Source organism: Ixodes scapularis, unplaced genomic scaffold (genome assembly GCF_016920785.2).
Source record: "Ixodes scapularis isolate PalLabHiFi unplaced genomic scaffold, ASM1692078v2 PGA_scaffold5__190_contigs__length_132052651, whole genome shotgun sequence".
Classification (NCBI taxonomy): Eukaryota; Metazoa; Arthropoda; class Arachnida; order Ixodida; family Ixodidae; genus Ixodes; species Ixodes scapularis.
In genome coordinates, this window is record NW_024609880.1 from 108,093,891 (window position 1) to 108,113,516 (window position 19,626).

At 43.9% G+C, this 19,626-nt stretch overlaps 1 protein-coding gene across 1 annotated transcript; it reads left to right on the plus strand.

The window, feature by feature from the left end:
* The first annotated feature begins 211 nt into the window (after positions 1 to 211).
* LOC121838204 lies at positions 212 to 19,192 on the plus strand. The gene is made up of 4 exons (XM_042294298.1): positions 212 to 345; positions 421 to 515; positions 13,460 to 13,543; positions 18,996 to 19,192. The coding sequence occupies exons 1-4, from the start codon at positions 212 to 214 to the stop codon at positions 19,190 to 19,192; spliced, it is 510 nt and encodes a 169-aa protein (XP_042150232.1).
* Positions 19,193 to 19,626: the final 434 nt, after the last annotated feature.

Below are 19,626 nucleotides of genomic sequence, written 5' to 3' on the forward strand. Positions count from 1 at the left end.
AAAAATGCGACTGTAACACATTCTTTTTATTGCAAATTACGGCGACGATAAATGGGTAAACAGACAGACTCCTATCTAGGGGTGATTTTAAAATAAAACGTTATTTGGAAATGCGCATTTGGTTTATTCTGCCTTTATATGTTAATTCTTAAGCTGTATAAATTCCCGTTTATTACAGGCTCTGGAAAATACGGATAGAATATCTTGGATGATGTACCGAACACACGCACAAAATACAGATGATGATGTCCGTACCTGCGTCTACGTAGAAATGATGGAGAAAGTAGAGGGTGGTGTATACAAGTTTGAGCAGGGATATACACTTGGAAATGACAGTGAAACACTGTAAGTGTTCTATTTTTAGTTGTTAGATCGAAAGAGCTTCATCCACATTTATAATAACGTGTGTTTTCCTTGCAGAACAATTGAGACGTTGTATGCAAGTACATATAAGACTGCGATAATTACTACGGAGCGTCAGAAAGACAACGCAATGCGTGTGCATAAAGATCCTAGTAAGTAACTGTTCCAACTATGTAACACTGAAACTCTATTTGAAATTGCTACCAATAAAGTTATACCTCCCATAAAAATGACCATTAAAACTTTAGGGTGAAATTTCTTCAAAGGTCAGACAACTATCCGTTAAATGCTACTATATATCGTTCTGCAAACTATACTCTGTTTCATACTTAGCGTGCAACGCTGTCAAAGCTTGTAACGCGATCATGGGGCTTGATCTCGTTGATCATTTGCACGCGTTCTCGCGCAAACAAAACCATAAATGAAGCCACGCCCTCGCGCCAGTAGCTTTGACAGCGTTGCACGCTAAGTATGAAACGGAGTATAGATAAGCGGAAAAGTGAGTAAAGGGTGAACGGCCGCTGAATCCTGCAGCAGTATTTAATTGTTCGGACACCGTCAAGGGCTGAATAAATTAGGGGGCACTGTCTCAATAGCGGCCTTAGTTTATATACATATCACACGAAAACATATGCACCCGAAAAAGGAAACATGTTCAAATAAAAATTTAGGAAACCTTACAGTTAAAACAAAAATATATACTGGTGGTGGAGATTATATGCGGAGAGGAAGTCGTCGACCGTTTGAGTTGTGCTGACATCAAAACGGCGCAGATCTCTGATTGGCTTGGTTTGAAAGTACAGTGGGTAGACCTCAATGCTAGATGCCTTGAGGTCTACCCACGTTTTTTTTTTTTCAATCAGCAAATAAGAGCTCGGTTTTCTGACATCATCGCAACCCATGTACACGAAGCAGACGAACCTGCGTTCCGCATATACTGGAAATCTTGAAGGTGCTGTAAAACAACGAATTTACCAAAGCCAAGCAAGCGCAGTTCTACATTATATGGACTGGCAGAGCCAACCCTAAAGTGCGACAGCATCTTATGAGCAATTCCATTGTTTATAAATACCAATCGAAAAATAATTTGGGTCGGCAGCAGTCGTATTATGTACTGAGTTGACGGAGTCACAGCCCATCAATTTTGAGCTTTTGAAATTTGGTAACAAGTAACGAACAGGTACAAGGGAGCAAAGGTTTTTGATTTACTCCGTGTGTGTGATCTTACGAGGGGGATTGGTATCCATAAAATGTGCTGATTTCGCACCCTTCCCCCCTCTCTCGCAGCCCTTTTGAGTAATTTTCGTAATGTCAAATCACGTGTATGGTTTTACACAATATTCACGAGGTTATCTACACATTTTATGTCTTCGTAGTAACAGAGTAACTATCGCATGGGGAGTCTTAACCTTTTAGAGTCATAAACCGTTCATCTCAGAGCTTCACGGCCCCGGCCTCAGTTGTTGCGGGGGCGTTCGTTTGACATTTCGTTCTTTTTTCTCTATTTATCATCTTTTATGCGGAATTGCGTTCTTGCTGAACCTAACTCAGATTTTTCGGGCACGTCGCGTGCATTCGAGTGGTTCCTTGGAAGGAGTTGGCTATTAAAGGGGTATTCACACGAGGGAGAAATCCCGGGGATTTCTCCCCGGCACGTGCGCATCACGAGATGAAAACGCGAGGCTTTTGCACATCGCAAAGCCTGACGTTTTCGTCGTGGGATGCGCGTGCCGGGGAGAAATCCCCGGGATTTCTCCCTCGTGTGAATACCCCTTTAGCGACGAGATGTTTTGGTGGAGCCTCCTATGGTTTCCTCTCGTGACGTCATTACCTTGCAAAAATCAAGTTAGATGGTGTTTCTAATGAACATGGAAGTTTGAAATCATTGTGCTCTGAAAGCAACACTGCCAACACCGTCAAAATTGATGTTCTTACATTACCCTTATTTCTGTCGCTGAGAAAACCTTTGCTGACGTCATTATCAGTTATCGGCCAATCGTGGAAGGCCGACCACAGCGACGCTTTCGATCGCGCACGTCGCCAATAGGGGCTGACAGAATGAGGAGGACAGGGTGTGTCTTTAAAACACCCGGCCTCCAGCACGCTCACCACACCTTCGGCCTACTTTGGCAGCGCGTGCGCGCTCGAGGTGCACGAGCATAGCCTCCTCCATGCTCACAAAGCCTGACAGTTCGACGACGAAGCCATAGAGTGCCAGGTCGCAGATTTGGAGCGCGAGGATCTGGTAGCACAGAGCGTCAGAGCCATGTCTCGGGGAACCTGGACTCCAGCGCACAGCTTTTGCAGCGGCGAGGACCCGAAACACACTTGTTCGCTCGTGAGAGGTGTGTTTCGGCGTCTCGCCGAACCGGGGCGCTAGTCACGTGGCTCTCCTCTCATCCGTTGTCTGCCACTCCTCCCTTTCGACTTCTTCGGCGGCCGCTTCTCGTGGCCATCTGCCAGGAATTGTGAGTATATAGGAGGTTATAGCATAAGACGCCAGAGCGTTGTCGAAGGTAGGAAGCTGGCGCTAAAGGCCCCTCCCGGCCGTTCTCAGGTCGTCAGTGAGGTCGGAGGACGGCGTTCCGCTTTCTAGTATGTTCGACGATTGCAGTGAAGACAAAGGCTTTGCGTCTGCCCACTATTCATTCTACATGAGCTCGGCGTTCTGGCACCCCCGGGCGCTCTAGTCTCCTCTCTTCTCTGTTTGTTCCCGTGTATGACCATTTCCATAGCCTCCTATGTACTGTCAAAGCCTAGCAGATCGCCACGAGAAGCGGCCACCGGAATGGAAAAGGTGGAGCGGCAGACAACGAATGAGAGGAAGGCCACGTGACTGGCGCCCCCGCTGTCGCGGGACGCCGAAACACACCTTTCAGCAAACATTAAGCAAAAAAAAAAAAAAAAAAAAAAAAAAACCGAATAAAGGCTGTGCGAATAACTGACGAATTTGGCCCAACGGCACGCTCGCTTTGCACGCGAAGTAGCAGCCATGGTGCTGATTCCACGCGCAGAGCAAAAGCCGCCAAGCAAAATTCGTCGGTTTTTCGCAGCATATTCGTCCCATGAAGTTCAGCCCTCAGACCAATATGATACTGCGAGACTTAGCTTGAGTAAAAAGCGGTTCCGAAATGTGCTTCTATTCCGGGATATCGAAACCAATTTAGAAGCATGTTTTGAAATTGCTAAAACAAAGCTCGCCATGCAAATGTTCCGTTGAACTTGTTTTAAAGTATTTGTGACATAAATACCACTTGTTTTTAAATCAGTGGCCCTCTAAGCGTACTTGCCGTTTTCAACCAGGCGTAATAAGCGCACGCTTAATCGCTGAGGAATTACGTCCTTGACTTAAATAATCACGTGGCGGATGAGTCTTAGCTAAGTAAGCATTCGATATTCACCGTCCGTGTTCATTTTCTACTCATACGGCGCGAATAGACCGATCTCAAGAGCCAGTTTGGTTTTGCCACTGGATCCGTAATGCATCGAGAATATTTTAACCTGCAGTGACCTAGAACTAGAGCTACTGAAAAAGCAGAGTCGGTGCCTCATCGGTAGTGTGAAGTCAAGGTTGTTGAAAGCCGCACGTGAACACTGGAGTCAAAATCATGACGAGATCGTGCTATGTCCGGCTGCCCTGTTGAGCAGCTAAAATGGGCGAAAAAAAACAAAAAAACGGCAAATTTTGGCACGTGTTGGTAGCTCGTGGTTGTCCTATGCGACCTAGTCTAATCCTATACTCCGTTTCACCCTATGTTGTACCGCAGCCAAGGCTAGAAGCACGATGTCTCAACGTTGGCAGCTGCCCTTAAGGGGTATTCAGACGAGGGAGAAATCCCGGGGATTTCTCCCCGGCACGCGCGCATCACGAGATGCAAACGCGATGCTTTTGCACATCGCAAAGCCTGGCGTTTTCGTCGTGGGTTGCACGTGCCGGGGAGAAATCCCCGGGATTTCTCCCCCGTGTGAATACCCCTTAATGCACGAGAGCATATGCTGCTGAGATGTGCCCTAGAGCAGGGAGCTCGCGCCCGTGGCCTTTCTTGCGGTACATCATAAGGGGAAATAGAGTATAGGCCAGGCAGTGTTCGGGAAAAGAGCGCTAGCTTCACCTGGTAAGTTCAACACACTGTGTAACTTACGCAGTGTCTGCCGCTTTTTCCACTAAACTCAATATTTCTAGTTCGGTATACTTCAGTCTTTCTGCATGTGCGACAACTTCGCTGGAGCTCTGCGTTTGCAGAGCACGAGTTGGCACGAGCTGACTCTGGAACTGCCGCCTGCCTCCTGTGAAGTAAAGCTAATTATGGCGGCTTCACGCATGCCATGAACGCTTCGTGGGATCAGTATATCAAAAAGCGACTAAAAACTGTAGTCAGTGTGTGAGTACTATAGCGGATGCTTAATAGGGGATAATCCGCTCAACGCCGTGGCCGATATCCATGAGTGAACGCGTTAAGCCCCTCCTCTGGAGCGCGAGAGTTTGGCGCTCCGTTTACATAACGGACAGGAGCACCGCTGGAGACTGCCACTCGAGCGCGTTCTTTATGCACCGAGGTTTTCTTGGAGCGCGAATAGACATTATTGCTAAATTACCCAAGCATCAAGGGGAATGAACGGATCGGTGTTCCACGAGCTACACGCGCACATCTTCCCCGTATAAACGATTTGAAGTAAATAACCAAAGTAAAGCGTTGACGAACGCGCGTGCAAGATGCAATTTGCTTTAGGAATTTCCTTTAGAAAAGTCACTACTGCTGAGGCCAGCACGTGCTGCGCGTGGAACACCAATGTCTGCATTCTCCTTGATGCTTGGGTAATTTAGCAATTGACCCCGTAAGCGATGACGTCACAACTTGGTGTCTGGGTCTAAAAAAAAACGTTGCTAGGGACGTTGCTATGGCCTAATGCATGGAGACTCCACACGAGGCTAGATTTTCGCTTATAAGTAAGTAAATAATTTTTTGCAAGCAACCTAACTTCTTGATATCTAATTATGAAGATGTTCTTGTCATCTCAGCGTCGTATTGCAACGATGAAAGCAATTTCTGAAGTGTTCTACTCCGCTTTGCTTTGGTAGCAGACGACACGATAGATTTGCTGGCCTCTATTGCAGCGGGCGTCTTCATTGAATTGCGTCGGTGAACGAGCAACACAAGCAAGTGCATCGCCCTGGCTGCAGGGGCCTCCGCAATATGCGTTTTTTTCTGTGAAGAACCCAGCTTGGTTCAGAGGGATGAAAATTCCGTAAAATGAAACCACGTCATGCAGATCAGTTACGACGGCGACCTGGAGTGCAGTACCGGCGTAGTGCAGGCCAGCATGAGAAACAAATCGTACGCCGTCGAGAGAAGTCGTTTGTTATTATTATTATTCAGGTTGTCAGGTTATTAAAATATTGCATGTCTATCGTAATTTCGCAATTTTCTTTGTATATACATTACATTTAGTGGATGGGCTCTTTCGGTGAAGATCTCCATTGAACCCGCGATGAGAGTACAATCTGTAATATAGCGCGAGTCCGCAAACAAAATTTGGGATCTCTACCGATCGCCTGAAGTGGTTTTCTCACGGGTGCATTGCGATCTTTTAGCAGACGATCATCTCGATCGACGCCCGGACTTTCGATAAACCATATTTTGCATCGCACCCCACTATGAATTCTTTTAAGTGTCTGAAATTCATTATATTTCAAACAAATGCAATATCAGAATATCGTCTTTATTCACCCGATTCAGACGCCGGTGCCGGCTTGGCCGGCGGGCGTGTGGCAGACGGCATTCTTCTTGCATTCGTCGTCTGCTGCAGGCATTTTGAGGACCGGAAGTTGCAGTCGTAAATATTTCAGAAACAAGCGATTACCGGCACACTTCTGTCGCAACATATATGACATTCAAGCTTTCTATATCTGTGATTTTGAGAAGTTTAAACCCTACTCCTGATTTTTGAACGGTCGGGTTTTCGTAGCGAAACCTAGCCACATGTATTTGTCCATAACAACGACCCTAGCAACGGTTTGTTTGGAGCCATGACGTCACACTTACGGAGTCAAAAGGTATATTGCTTCTTCGCGCTCTGTGACCTTACTTCCCCAGACAAAACGACTGCGGAGACGGCAAAAAAAAATAGTTAAAAAGGAAATTTGAAAACAAATTTGCGTGCTATCTATTGAACGGTAGTGTGCCTAGAGTACATCGAAAGAAACGTTTTTTAGATGAGGAGGTGGACGGACTGCTTCCCGTTTTAGATATACTTAGCCCAGCGAATAAAGATGCTTCGAGTGGAAAACCAAAACATCAATTAGTGTTCCGTAAAAGGTGTGTTTGTGCATTTCGCCTGAGAACGAATTGGCGTGCTATCTATTGAGCGGTGTTGTGCCGACAGCACACCGACGGATTGCGTCTCGCGAATTGTAAGACGGAACTACGGATCATCTCTGACAAGTGTGGCAGCTTCTGCGTCAACAAGCGAGTTCAAGATTTTCTTTTTTTTTTAAATAATTTTGGACAGGATGCATGGTCAATAAATACATCTTTCAAACTGTTTGGTGAGAACAGCGTAAAAAAGACGTAGGACGAGGTCGAAGAAACACACAGACAGGGCGCTGACTTACAACTGAAAGTTTATTGCTCTGCAAAAAAGAGAAATAAACACAGAAAGAAGGAAGGAGAAAGAACAAACAAGTCAAACTAATAACATACGACATCACCCACGCCTCACGCGCCGTCACGCGATCCTGCCATACTTCCTTACAAAATTTACCTCGTCATTTGCAACGGCAACAGAAGGAGCGCTCACACACGTGTCAGCTCCGATAGACGCCATAAAATACGCTTCGTCTATCTCCCTCGCAGTCTTGTTTTTGTGACGAGACAAAATCTTGATATCATGAAATGACGGAGTGCAGCCACACCTATCACAATGGACCACTAGGTTCCCTGAGGGCGAGGAACGCAAAGAAAGCGAATGTTCCCTTGCCCTTACGTTTATACAACGCCCAGTCTGACCAATATACACCCTGCCGCAGGACAGAGGGATCTGGTACACGACCCCGCTTGCACACGCGACGTACGGGGTGCGATGTTTGACGTTGCACTGAACGGAAGGGCGTTCCTCTCTACTCACAGCAGCACAAAGGTGTGGCAGTTTAGATGGCGCCGAGAAGACGACAGGCACCTCAAACCTACTGGCAACGCGCTGAATTCGGTGGGACAAAGCATGGATATGCGGGAGTACGACAGGTCTGGTGGATGGCCTTTGTTTTTTCCCGGGACTAGTGTGGCCCCTGTCTGTGTGTTTCTTCAAACTCGTCCTACGTCTTTTTTGCGCTGGTCCCACCAAACAGTATGTACCACCAACTAGCCCAACTGCACGCCTTGCTACATCTTTCAAGGTAACCTTCAGCGTATGTCCTCAAAGCGATTCTCTAAACTTCTCAGGAGTATTAAAGCATTTCAAGTAAGCTTATAACGTCAGCAACGTTTTTACTTTGAACTTTGCCGTTCCACACATGCCTTAAATAACTTCATTTCGTAATAATTTCGGCTTCTGCCACGCTCGTCCACGAGATGCCGGGTTCGGATATTTTAAGTCATTTCGTGAGGTCTGGAGTGGCTCATACGGCACGTTGATAGTTTCGGTACGTCGCGCTCCTCTATGCTTCGCTCCTTTAAGGCCACGGTCCCACTGAATGTGGCAGTTTAGGTACCTTTTGGCAGGTCATTACTTATCTCCTTTTAAATACTGTTTTGTGGTATTGATGTCATTCAAAAGGCAATGAAATCCTCTTTCGTTTGATATTATGTGTGTGTTGGTTTTTACTGTTCATGCGCATTTGTAGCGTTGCGAATATGATGGCGCGGACCCTCACTTCTTCCACTAGTTCATGTTTTATGAACGATCCATTAAAGATAGTACGGTTCCAATATAGCAGTTTTGTTAAGATGATGTCGGAGCAGAATGTAATGATACACTTTTTTGGTATTTGCACTACTTTGTTTTTTTCACCCCTCCAAATATTGCCCTAAAATTGACATTTTTCAGCACAAATATGTTTTAATGACAAGCGCTAGGGCAATGAAATTAGCTACAGATGTAGTGCTTATATTTGGTAATATGCAGAAAAAAATTTAATGTTGTGTAAAATTTTTTTGTTTAAATATTTTATATCAAACGTAGCACTTTTTTGTGCTTCGAGTCGTGGTACTTCAAATGTCGCTGAGGAAATAATTAAACTATGATAAAATCTTTTATAACATTTAGAGCTACAATGGTTGCCCAAGAGGTGGACGATGGCTTTTTTTTCTCATTTTTGAAGTCATAACACTCCAGGAGCCCTTCAAACTTACCTGTTTTTGACGCATATATTTTTTGGACATCAAACAGATTTATTGGCATCTAATAACATTTATTGTTTCGAATAGATATACATTGCGATGTCTTAAATTTTCACAATGATCTTGCTTTGGTTTTTAATAGGTGTACAGCTTAGCTAATTTTAAAAACAATTAAAAGCTGTTTGGGTGTTTTGTTGCGCTACCTGGCGGATGGCAGACAAACTGCTGATTTCTAGTGTTCAAAAAATTTCCGAGGGCGGCGTTGGCGTCTGTATCATCATCAATTTCCGTATCTTTGTACCTTCACATTTAAAAAAAATATATTGGAAGATTTACTATCGATAAATGAATGGTTTAAGTACTGGGTCAGGTTAATAAATCTAAGACAAATAATTACACAAGCGTAGCGTGATATAATGTGTTCATTATTCGATATGACTGAAATCAATAAACAATAAAGACGAAGAGGAAAATAATGCACCCGAGTTCATGCCCAGAGTCACTTAATGAACTTTAAAGTATCGGCACTCCGTTCCACAAAATTGTTTTGGGCGCCGCCATTTTGGGTCTTGTTCAGAGCAAACGCAACTGCCGATCGTCATGATCTAAAAGTACAACTTCCTCAGCATTAGATGCGGTGCTAGGAAGCTGATGCACTATCGCATTGCTCTGTCGCGGGTTGTTTAAACATTTGTGGGGGACGGAAAAGCGTTTCCTGCGATTTTAGATAAAGCTTCAGGTAACTGGCAACCATAATTTTAAGGCACAATATGGCCAAGTGTCGTTACTCTGAACCGTTGCTAATTTACTGGCACAAGCGGGAACAATGAGGAAGAGGCAGGTGTCAAAAGGTAGTGGCTTGTGGAATCCACGGGACTTACGTCATGGCCCCTCCAGGTATTACAAGCCTCTTAAACAAGATCATGAATAGTGTCATTAAATAAGCTACACGTCAGAGTAGCGACACTTGGCCATATTGTGGCTTAAAATCATGGTTGCCAGTTATTTGAAGCTTTATCTGGAATCACAAGAAACGCTTTTCCGTCCTCCACTTTAAACAGTTTGCGACAAAGCAAAGCAACATTACATGAGCTTCCTAACACCGAATCTAATGCTGAGGATGTCGCACTTTTGAATCATGACAATCGGCAGTTGCGCCTGCTCTGCACAAGCACCAGAATGGCGGCGTTCACAACACTGTCGGGAAAGAGAGTGCCGTTACTCTAAGTGCAGCTAATGTATTTGCTCTAGTTCCCGCGAAACCCCTTTTCCCTGACTGAAACTGAAAGTAAATATGAATAATACACCATTATTATAGCTTATTTAGTTATAACCAACTACAAATAATGAGAGGAGGAAGCGGCCGGGTAGGGGAAACGCGGGTTTTATGTGCGACCGTTCTAACCGTCTCAAAAGAGAGAACGCGCGAGCTTGCGCTAGTTTAAAAAAAGGCATCCAAAGAAAAGAGGCGGCACGCTGTGCTCTTTGTTATTATTCGTCTAATTGCAAATTGTTGTGTGTATGTTTATACATCCGGAAGTTAGTCTGCCTTAGTGGACGTCTGACTCTCAGCTGTAGATGAGCAATTTAGCCAGTGCTGTACAACCGCAAACCTGGGGTCTTTAACGTGCACCACGCAGTAGTGATACACGACCGCACGCCGGTACGATGCTCTTCCAGATCGAAACGGGCAGGGGCGGGGTGGGTTCTGCAGCGCGAGCTTTCGCTCCAAGTGCTCCGAGCTGGTGTGCGCTAGACCATGCACTCAGCCACCAACCCCCCCCTCCCCCCCCCCCCCCCCCCCCCTTTGTGCGTCTAATTTATATACAGGTATAAGTATTTGAAGACCGACGATGGATGTCGACCTTCTCGAGGTAATGTGACGTAATAACATTATATAAATAATAAACTTGTTGAAGGACTGAACGACTCAATTTTTCAATTCTTGGTATGGCGGTAGCCTATTGTACTTACTGTTGATGAAGAGCAATATGAGGTGACGAGGTAATTATTAAATGATGAGGCTCTATAAGGACGACGACATCAGTGGGTGTCGAACCACAACGTAGAGTGCCAGACTCGTTTCAAGTATCGTGTACCCAAAGACTTTCTTCACCCGCAACAAAATATGGTAGAATCAATGAGGATGCTGCTTTACAACTGTACGTGGAACAGGAAAACTGCACTGTGCAGAAGTGCGGCTTATTCTTTAATATGAGGGACGGATTTCTAGCAGCATTCCCTGATTGACTACTTGGAACAAATGGCCTCGTTGACGTAAAGTGTCCCCGTTCCAAAAGATTCTTGAAGCATACTTAAACCGCAAAGGAGTATGAGGCGAAAAATAAGAAAAAGGAGCCTGGTGTTTAAGGTCCAAATCACCACCATAGCTTCTACTATAAAATACAAGGGTAGTTACACAATACACAAAGAGAGTTTTGTTATTTAGTTATATTTACACTCAAGGGCGGGCATTGATATCCAACGTATTCAGAGAGATGATACCTTCTGGTCAACCAACATAGAGCCTTTTCTACTCAAGTTTTACATAAAAGGCCCGACTGCCGCTGAAATTCCTTACGTAGACGAGTTGTCCGACCGAACAAACTGCAATTACTCCCGATCTGGGGATCTCTCGATCTTCGTTCGAAAGGGGTATTCACACGAGGGAGAAATCCCGGGGATTTCTCCCCGACACGCGCGCATCACGAGATGAAAACGCGAGGCTTTTGCACATCGCAAAGCCTGACGTTTTCGTCGTGGGATGCGCGTGCCGGGGAGAAATCCCCGGGATTTCTCCCTCGTGTGAATACCCCTTAAGCCACAGTATCATGAGATCGAGGGGTGTGGCTCTTCGTCCGCCGAATATTGCTTCGGCGGGTGTTTTTACCGTGTAAGAGGAGACCGTCGCGTGCTGCTGGAACAACAACCTGGCGATTCTTCACTGAACTGCTTCTTCCGTAAGCTTCAAAAGGGCTTTTCTTTTTGTTTCGCACACCATCTGGTCTGCATGCCCGTTAGTTGCTGGATGGTATGGTGCACTAATGTGATGCCTGATGCCGTTTTTTTTTCTTCAAAAACTTGTTTATTTTATTTGAAGCAAGATTGGGCGCTTTATCAGAGAAAAGCATTTTTGGTAGGGCAAAAGTATGTAAAAGAGACCATAGAACGTCATTGACGTGTTTGGACGTCGTGGCAGGCATCGTGTAAACTTCCAGCCACTTAGAGTACGCATCGCCCATGACTCCGCAGATGTTTATACGTTTCGCCACCCACCGACTGAATAGTGGATCGTTTTCAGTTACTGTTCATGATGGCGTTGGACTCAAGGAAGACTTCGAATCTTTCCACAAAGTTAGCACAGGTGATAGGACTTTTGTCGAAAGCGGTAAGTGTTCGAAACGTCGACAACGTCGGTAGCCACGTGTTGTGCTTGACACTGGACGCTTACCATTCGCTGAGAAGAAACTTGCTTGTTCGTCTGCCATGAGTCGTCCGATATCAGGTCATCACCGCAACACCATCTCTCGACAAAACTGGTCTTCATTGTCCGCATGTACATAGTTAGCAATCACGTCAACTTATAAATTCCCGAACGCTCGTAACTGCCGTCGCTAAACGCCGTTCATTCATAGCGTATTCATTGCAGACAAACGTCTTCCTATTTCTTTCGATGGTTTTCATCATATTCCTCCTAAGCTGTACTTACAACATTATGTGTGTCGGTACTTCCGAAAATATTGCAACGGCGCTTGTTTTCTGGGAACTATAATGTAACAACCTTTAAAACATCTTCCGGACCCCGTGAAACACAATATTTCGTGACGTTATTTTAGTCGTTATTAAAATGGTGAGGTAAGTACCGTAAATCGCGAAGCAGTTTACTTGACGTCCACTTCCACTGGTGTCTTGGAATATTAAGTCTACTGAGCGTGCATGCCTGCAGAAGAAATTTTCATTGATAAAACATTAACACGTCAATCAACATTTGATTCCTCCTTGGTAAGATTTATTGCGAAAGACCGTACCAACCGCCGAACCGCATGTCCCTATATCAGAGAACAATTTATACCCAGCCTGACATTCTCGCATACATCCGTTCGATGGGCCACGTTACTTGAGCAAGCTGAGCACAGCTGGCAGCGGCGCGAGCAAGCCCACGAGGTGAACGTGATGGTGCTCGAGCCATCCCACTGTGAACCAATGTTTCGGCCACCCCACTACACCCCACGGGTGTGTGTCGCCATCTATTGGTTGAACTAACGCCTTGTTCAAGATGGCTGCCGTGGGACCGCAGCCTTAAGTTGCGGCGCTCCGAGTATGAAACTCGTAGCGTCGGAGTGGAGGTAGACAAGCGCGGACTCAAGCCGACCGGGAGCAACCGGAAGCCCAGGCCTCGATAGCCATCGACAAGCACAAGCTTACTTCTTCACCTTTTTCTATATTTTGCGGTTCATAAACGTCTAATTGATTGACCACCAGCCCTCACGAGGCACTTACTGAAGAAAACAAAATGCGCGTATCGTTCTCAAAATGTTTTATACCGGGCATTTAACTGTCGTAATATAGACAATCTAAAGAACAGCCCCAATCACTTGAGGTTTTTCTATCAAAAAGGGAATGGCCCTGACATACCAACCTAGATTAGGCAGGTCTTGCAGGCACCATCTGAGAATGAGGCACTACTCGCATTCTGAAATTTTTATGTACTGCAGGTAGGAAATCTACTCCCAAAAATAGCATAGTGATACCTTTTTCAGATTCCACAACGGGGTCGGAGTACCAGCTCATTTTCTCTGACTATGAAAAATGTGATATCCTTCGTGTACTTCATGGAAATGGGGGTGAGTAAAAAGTGTTTTATTCAGTTACATTTCTGTGTGTGTGGGGGGGGGGGGGGGGGAGAGGGGGGGGGGTAGGGCGGATGGAACATGAACCAATGCAGATATCAATAGCAAATGAACAAAATAAAAAATACAATTTTGTTAAGGAAGCCACATGCCATCACACGCTTGAAGGAGCAAGATTTTTTGATTACCCTCTTTATACATACTATGGATTTCTTGTGCCAACATTACTGGGTTGTTTCATTTGTAATTAAACACCCACATCAGGGTGGGTATTTAGAATTGCTTGAAAAAATAGTAGCCCCCTTTTGTAATAAACAAAACGGTTTTTATATTGAAGAAAATACATTATTTTCTTTTAAAATTCTTAATTGCAGTAAGGTGAAATGCTACGTTTCGGGAGCTTGATGTTTGTTCCCAGTTCTGTCAGTTGTTATAAATTAGTATAAAAAAAATATCCCAATAGCTTTCTGCAGACATGTACAGTGTGCGGCCTCTCTTTTAGTTTATATTAAACTTTTTATTGTAGAATTCATGCCAGAAATAAAAAAAAATGCAAAACATCGTTCCTTTGACGATTTGGTGATAAATTTTGAACGGTGCATCTTAGGTTTTATCACAAATATTGCTCACTAAATAATGTACACCTGCAGTCCTCGCATGGTATATCGACTGGTACCGCTTTCGTCTAGTTAATTTTGGCGAAGCAAATTATACAAATTTTTAAATTTAATCAAAAATAAATTTAGTTATATTTTGGCCCCCGTTATTAAATTAGGCTATTTTTTTATTTTTCTGGTACTTGACATTATTTACAATAATCCCAGTTATCTTTTAGCATTCTTAGAGTTCCTTTATTTTGAACTAATGCAAGTGTGCAGGCGAGCTAGTTTAATACTGACATGGTAATCCAGGAGCGGGGGAAAGCTAAAAAAACATATACACTAAGCTCAAGTATAATGCGCTTGTCCGTCCCAGTCTTTGCCCGCTCCTGGGTAACCATGCCCCTTTTTTGTAGTATTTTCTGTGGATGTGACCAAACACACATCACTGGACCCTAATTGACAAAGTAGTAGTTTTGTAAGTTGGCTTTACAGCAAGGCTTTATAGGCTTAAAATCAAAGTACAGTGACCTTGGAAGTGTTTGGCGAGTGAAAGGGGTGGCGGAAGCTGACGATGGAGCGGGAAACGGGTAGAGAAATGCGTTATGGTGGCGTGCCACCATTAGAAAACAATGACTCCCCAACTACCCGCTGTTCCGACACCAGTAGCTACGCTTGTCTTTCTCCTCTCAATTTAAATTAGCGCGCTTGAGTCTGGGTGTATATTGTTGTTTATCTCAGATAAGTAAATATATTATTTTTGGTATGTCGTCTTCAGTGTGGTTTTCTACTTGTGATCTTTTCCTCCCGAAGGGCGTATGACAGGATTCTAAAGGCCCTTAAAAGCAAGATGACGATGATCTACAATCCTGGTGTTGTAGCTAGCCTCCATTCCCCTGGTTCAATTTTTTTGCATTCCACGTTTTTTATGGTCAGATTTTTCTATGGCTGATGTTCACAGATTTAGTCGAGTCTCTTTACGATTGTTTAAATAAAAATAAGGAATTTCGGCATGAAAGTTTTCGGTCCGTGAAGCACCTCGATGGGGACCTGATGAAGTGAGGTGTGACAAGGGCTCATGGACATGATCTCTTGCTTACTAATCTCACCTTAATGCGAGTCGATAAACAAAGATAAAAACCGGTGCAGTACACGTAGGCACGAGTTGTTTACTTTAAGTTAACCTTTATTTATTATGAACCAGGGGCGGATCCAGAACTCCGTTTTTTTTTTGGGGGGGGGGGCGGAAAATTTTTAACTTTACTATTTTCTCATTCTTTCTTGTGCAAGCGGGGTCCACCCATGTTAACCTGCCCTTCGAGAAGGGGGGAGGGAGGGGGGTCGACCTTGTTTGGGGGGAAGGGGGGACGGCCGCCCCCGTCGCCCCCCCCCCCCCCCCCTTGGATCCGCCACTGTTATGGACGAAGTGGATGAAAGGCTTGTCTCAGTAATGGCTTTCACAAGCATCAAATACGTCTGCCAAATAGTCCTGATTACGTATATTTTGGCAACTTCCTTGTTGCAAGCCTTAATGATTTGCAGGGCACATTTTATGTTTAGACTTTTATTTGAACATTCAAGGTTGTCCTTGTGTAGTACTCAGTGGTCAAGGGCAATAGCTGTTCTATAATAAATTAATTTTCTAGATGTGGGTACTGTTCCGGCAGTGCAATACCTCAACGCTAATCTTCCACCCGCGGTAAAGATATCACAATTTTCACTCACCAAAGTGAGTCTGTAGTTTCTCAACTTTAACAACACGTATTTTGATGCCTCGGGAATCAATATTTTTGCCTCAGTTAACGTTACATGAGTAAGAGTGACGCTGGCAACCGATAGTACACTGCCTTGATAACAACTTGACGCATATTGATCCATCACACACCACACGAGAAGCAGAAGCCCAATATTCGGGGAAGTATCCGTACCTTGAATTCGCCTAAATGGCAGTAGCTAGTGTCTTTTTTTTTATTTTTTATCCGATAACCACTTTTAGTTTGCCTAGCTTTCTTTTCAGCTCTGACTGTCGAAATTTTGTCTTTTTCGCCATCTGAAGTTTTCGTGATGTAGTCTCTAGTCCGCCACCAGGAATTCATTCTTCGAAGTATGCGAGCACATAATGCTCGGAAGCAGTACTAAGATGGGTACAAATTTGGGCTCAACTCGCTGGCACATGACGCAGAACGTTGCTTATTCAGGCATACGAAGCACTTTTGGGAAAGTACGTCAGCGTTCCTCATCGCGACAGCGCTGTGAGGGGACTAAAATGACCTCAACAGATCTACATTGAGATGATTCTGCGAGCGAAAACTTTCATTTTAATACATCTTTTTATGTCGACCATCCTTAGAAGCCTCGTCGAAATCTGTGAACGCCAGGCATGAAAAAAAACTGGACACAAGCAAATTTGGTTGAAACTGGAGCAGGTGACAAGGATGCTAGCTACAACGCCCAGTCTATCAGTTGCATATCTTGTCGTCTGGTTTTTAAAAGCCGCTAGGGTCGACTGTGTGCACTTTTCCCATGGGGACATGACACGCGGAGAAACTCACGAAAGGCAAAATAGAGATTAATATTTGTGTACACTATCTACGATAAGCAACAGTATGCCCATCTAATAAAGTCTCCTATTTCAAATAAAAGGAAAAAAATATAAATTTCGCTTCTTTGACCATGCGACAGAAACCATCGAGGGACGTCAAAATGTGTTTAGCACACCCCATGCGGGTGCGAGACACCCGCATGGTATATGGTAGCTTTCTCATGTACACCACGGATGTTGGCCAAAGCGATACGAAGCGAATAAGCGCACCTCATGGTTCTTGAATGGCTTTGTGTCATGCGTAGCATCCGTGAGGTGAGTGGTTACATTGTGTGACGTCACACCGCTCTCGCCGACACGTTTTTCCGGAGCCCTATCCTTCAAGGGATGCAGTGCTACGCTTCTTAGTGGCTATTGTGTCCGACCCAGGCTCGAGTTCCGCTGCAGGGGCTCGAACATTATGAATAACCTTAAAGTACGTAACGATCCCAGCGTGTCGATCGTTCGTGAGGCTCGTACATGATGATTTTATTATAAAAAAACGACTCATAAAGCTCATTTCGTGTTGAAACAGATCCCGCAAACGAAGTGGTTTCGAAACAGCGGAGGGCTCGGGACGGACATTTTTTTCTCTAATGGCGGAACGTCCACATAACAAGCTCTTTTCTCGTCTCGCCCCTCCATCTTTAGCTCCCGCAACCACTTCACCTCCCAAACACCTGTAAGGCCACTGCCCTTAGCTTCTTGAGCCTAAAAAACCTTGCAATGAAGGCAACTTCCGAAACTACCATTTTGTCGATTTGGCTCCGTGGATGTGTGTTTGGTAACTTCTATAGAAAATACAACAAAACGGGAGAACATCGATTACGCTAAAGTATGTGTGATATCATTAGAATAAAAGAAAAACCTAGAAAAAATAGAAATGGCCATTTCTATTAAAGGAGTTTCAAAATATGTCCAGACTTGTGCTTTGATAAAAGAAAAAGAAAAACGCTGGTCAAACTATTTTACGAAAATAAATCAAAGTAGTACCAGTCGATGGCCCATGCAGCTGACTATAGGCGTACAGTATTTAGTAAGCAATATTTAAGATAAATCCTAAGATAGAACGCTCAAAATATGCCACGAAACCGTCAAAGGTACGCTGTCTAGCGTTTTATCATTTGTGAAGAACTATACCAAAAAAGTTCAATTTAAATAAAAAAAAAATAGACCGCACATTAGACATTCGTATAAAAAGTGTTGTGTGTGTGTGTTTTTGTTTACTCAATGATAACAACCGACAGAAATTGGTACAAAAATCAAGCAACCGAAATGTACCATTTCACTTTGCTCTACTTAATCATTTTTGTAAAAGGAAATGAATATTCTATTTCGCTTTACAATGGTTTTCTTCCTTACGGAGGGTGTACCATATACAAGGTGTTTCACCAAAGGTGGACTAAATCGACATTGCGAAAAATGCGCATCGCAGCAAAAAATAAAAAAGGGCCTTTGTATCTTTGGGTTTTAAGCCAGCGGCCTATTTAAGAAAATATTAAAGTTCGGGATAATTAAATTGCTAACAATTTTACGCTTAATTATATTTCTATATATTAGGTATAAAGGCATGGTTTCAATTAGAATCTTGCTGAGCATCATCGAAAGCACTCAATCAACAAATGACAAAATGATAGAAGGCACGCGCGGAATTTTACGGCTTTCTGAAAAAACGCACAATGTCACGGGTTTTTAAGTTTCGGTTTGCAATCTGAGCGCTTCTCAGCACCGACGGCACCGCTGCCCGTGAAGAATTAGTGCAACCAACCTCTTTTGCGCTGTCCTCGCGCAACGCAGCAAAAGCTAGTTGGGCAACCCCCCCCCCCCCCCCACCCAGCCCCCCCACCCCCCAAAAAAAAGAACAAAGAAAAAAAGAAATTTACTAATTTTAAAGTGGCAATATGTCAACATTAACATTTCTGGAGCCACCTACTATTAGAGTCAGAACAATCTGTCCAGTAAAATGCCGACAAAAAAAAAAAACGAAAAAAAAACCAAAAAAAATACGCCGCCTTTTTTTCACAGCTCAGAAAGTGACGTTTGCCGAAAGAATATTTAAGGTAGAAAACATTTCACGCCCTAGGGATGGATGCTTACAGCAAAAAGGTTAGCCTTGTATGCCTCTACTCGATATTGCATTTTTTGCTATTACACCTGCCAAAAGCCATACAGAGGGCGCATACAATTACCTAACAATCATGACACTATGCTTTTACGTCTCCTTCAAATGCACGTAAGAAGTGTATTACGCCTTTGTTCTTTCTAGGTGCCGATTGCGAGCTTTATGTTCACGACGCAGTTGTTGATGACGGGGGACTTTCTGCTTGTGAGGATATGTATGAGGATGCCTGTGGAGGCGATGACTGGAGGTACGCGGAACTGGTGTACCATGAGTCATGCAAAACTCAAACTGCAGCTGCAACAGCAGCCCCCTCAACCACAGCAGTTCCTCCGGAATGCTGATTTAAAAGAGTTTTTTCATTAAAAATGAGCAGTAAAATTAAATATTGGAAATATGTTCTCCGGTAATTTGAAACCCACTTTTTCACAGTAATATAATGTAATTGTAAAAACGTTTAGCGAAATTCTTTTTTTTTTGCCTTTATAAAAATTGTGTCGTCGTGCTTATCTATAGTACAATCTTATTATCCAAATGAAAACGATAACACCCTCGTCGTGATTCTCAAACTTTCTGAGTTGAGCAAACCCTTTCTGACTCTAGTGGGTCAGTGTCATTGGGAAAAATTTTAACGTTTTCAAAATTTTTGTAATATCAAATTCATCCCTTTAAAACTTGTAATTATATATGGTGGCGATTAATGATGCCAGAAGTTGCATTAATTCAGTTTCTAAATGTTGTGTTATGTTCTCAAGGAACTCCATACAGTACCGCAACA

Excerpts from the sequence above, each read along its gene's own strand:
- LOC121838204 (XM_042294298.1), top strand. The coding sequence starts at position 212 with ATGTACCGAACACACGCACAAAATACAGATGATGATGTCCGTACCTGC. Across the intron at positions 346-420 it reads GGAAATGACAGTGAAACACT|AACAATTGAGACGTTGTATG; the intron begins GTAAGTGTTCTA and ends TTTTCCTTGCAG. Across the intron at positions 516-13,459 it reads GCGTGTGCATAAAGATCCTA|ATTCCACAACGGGGTCGGAG; the intron begins GTAAGTAACTGT and ends TACCTTTTTCAG.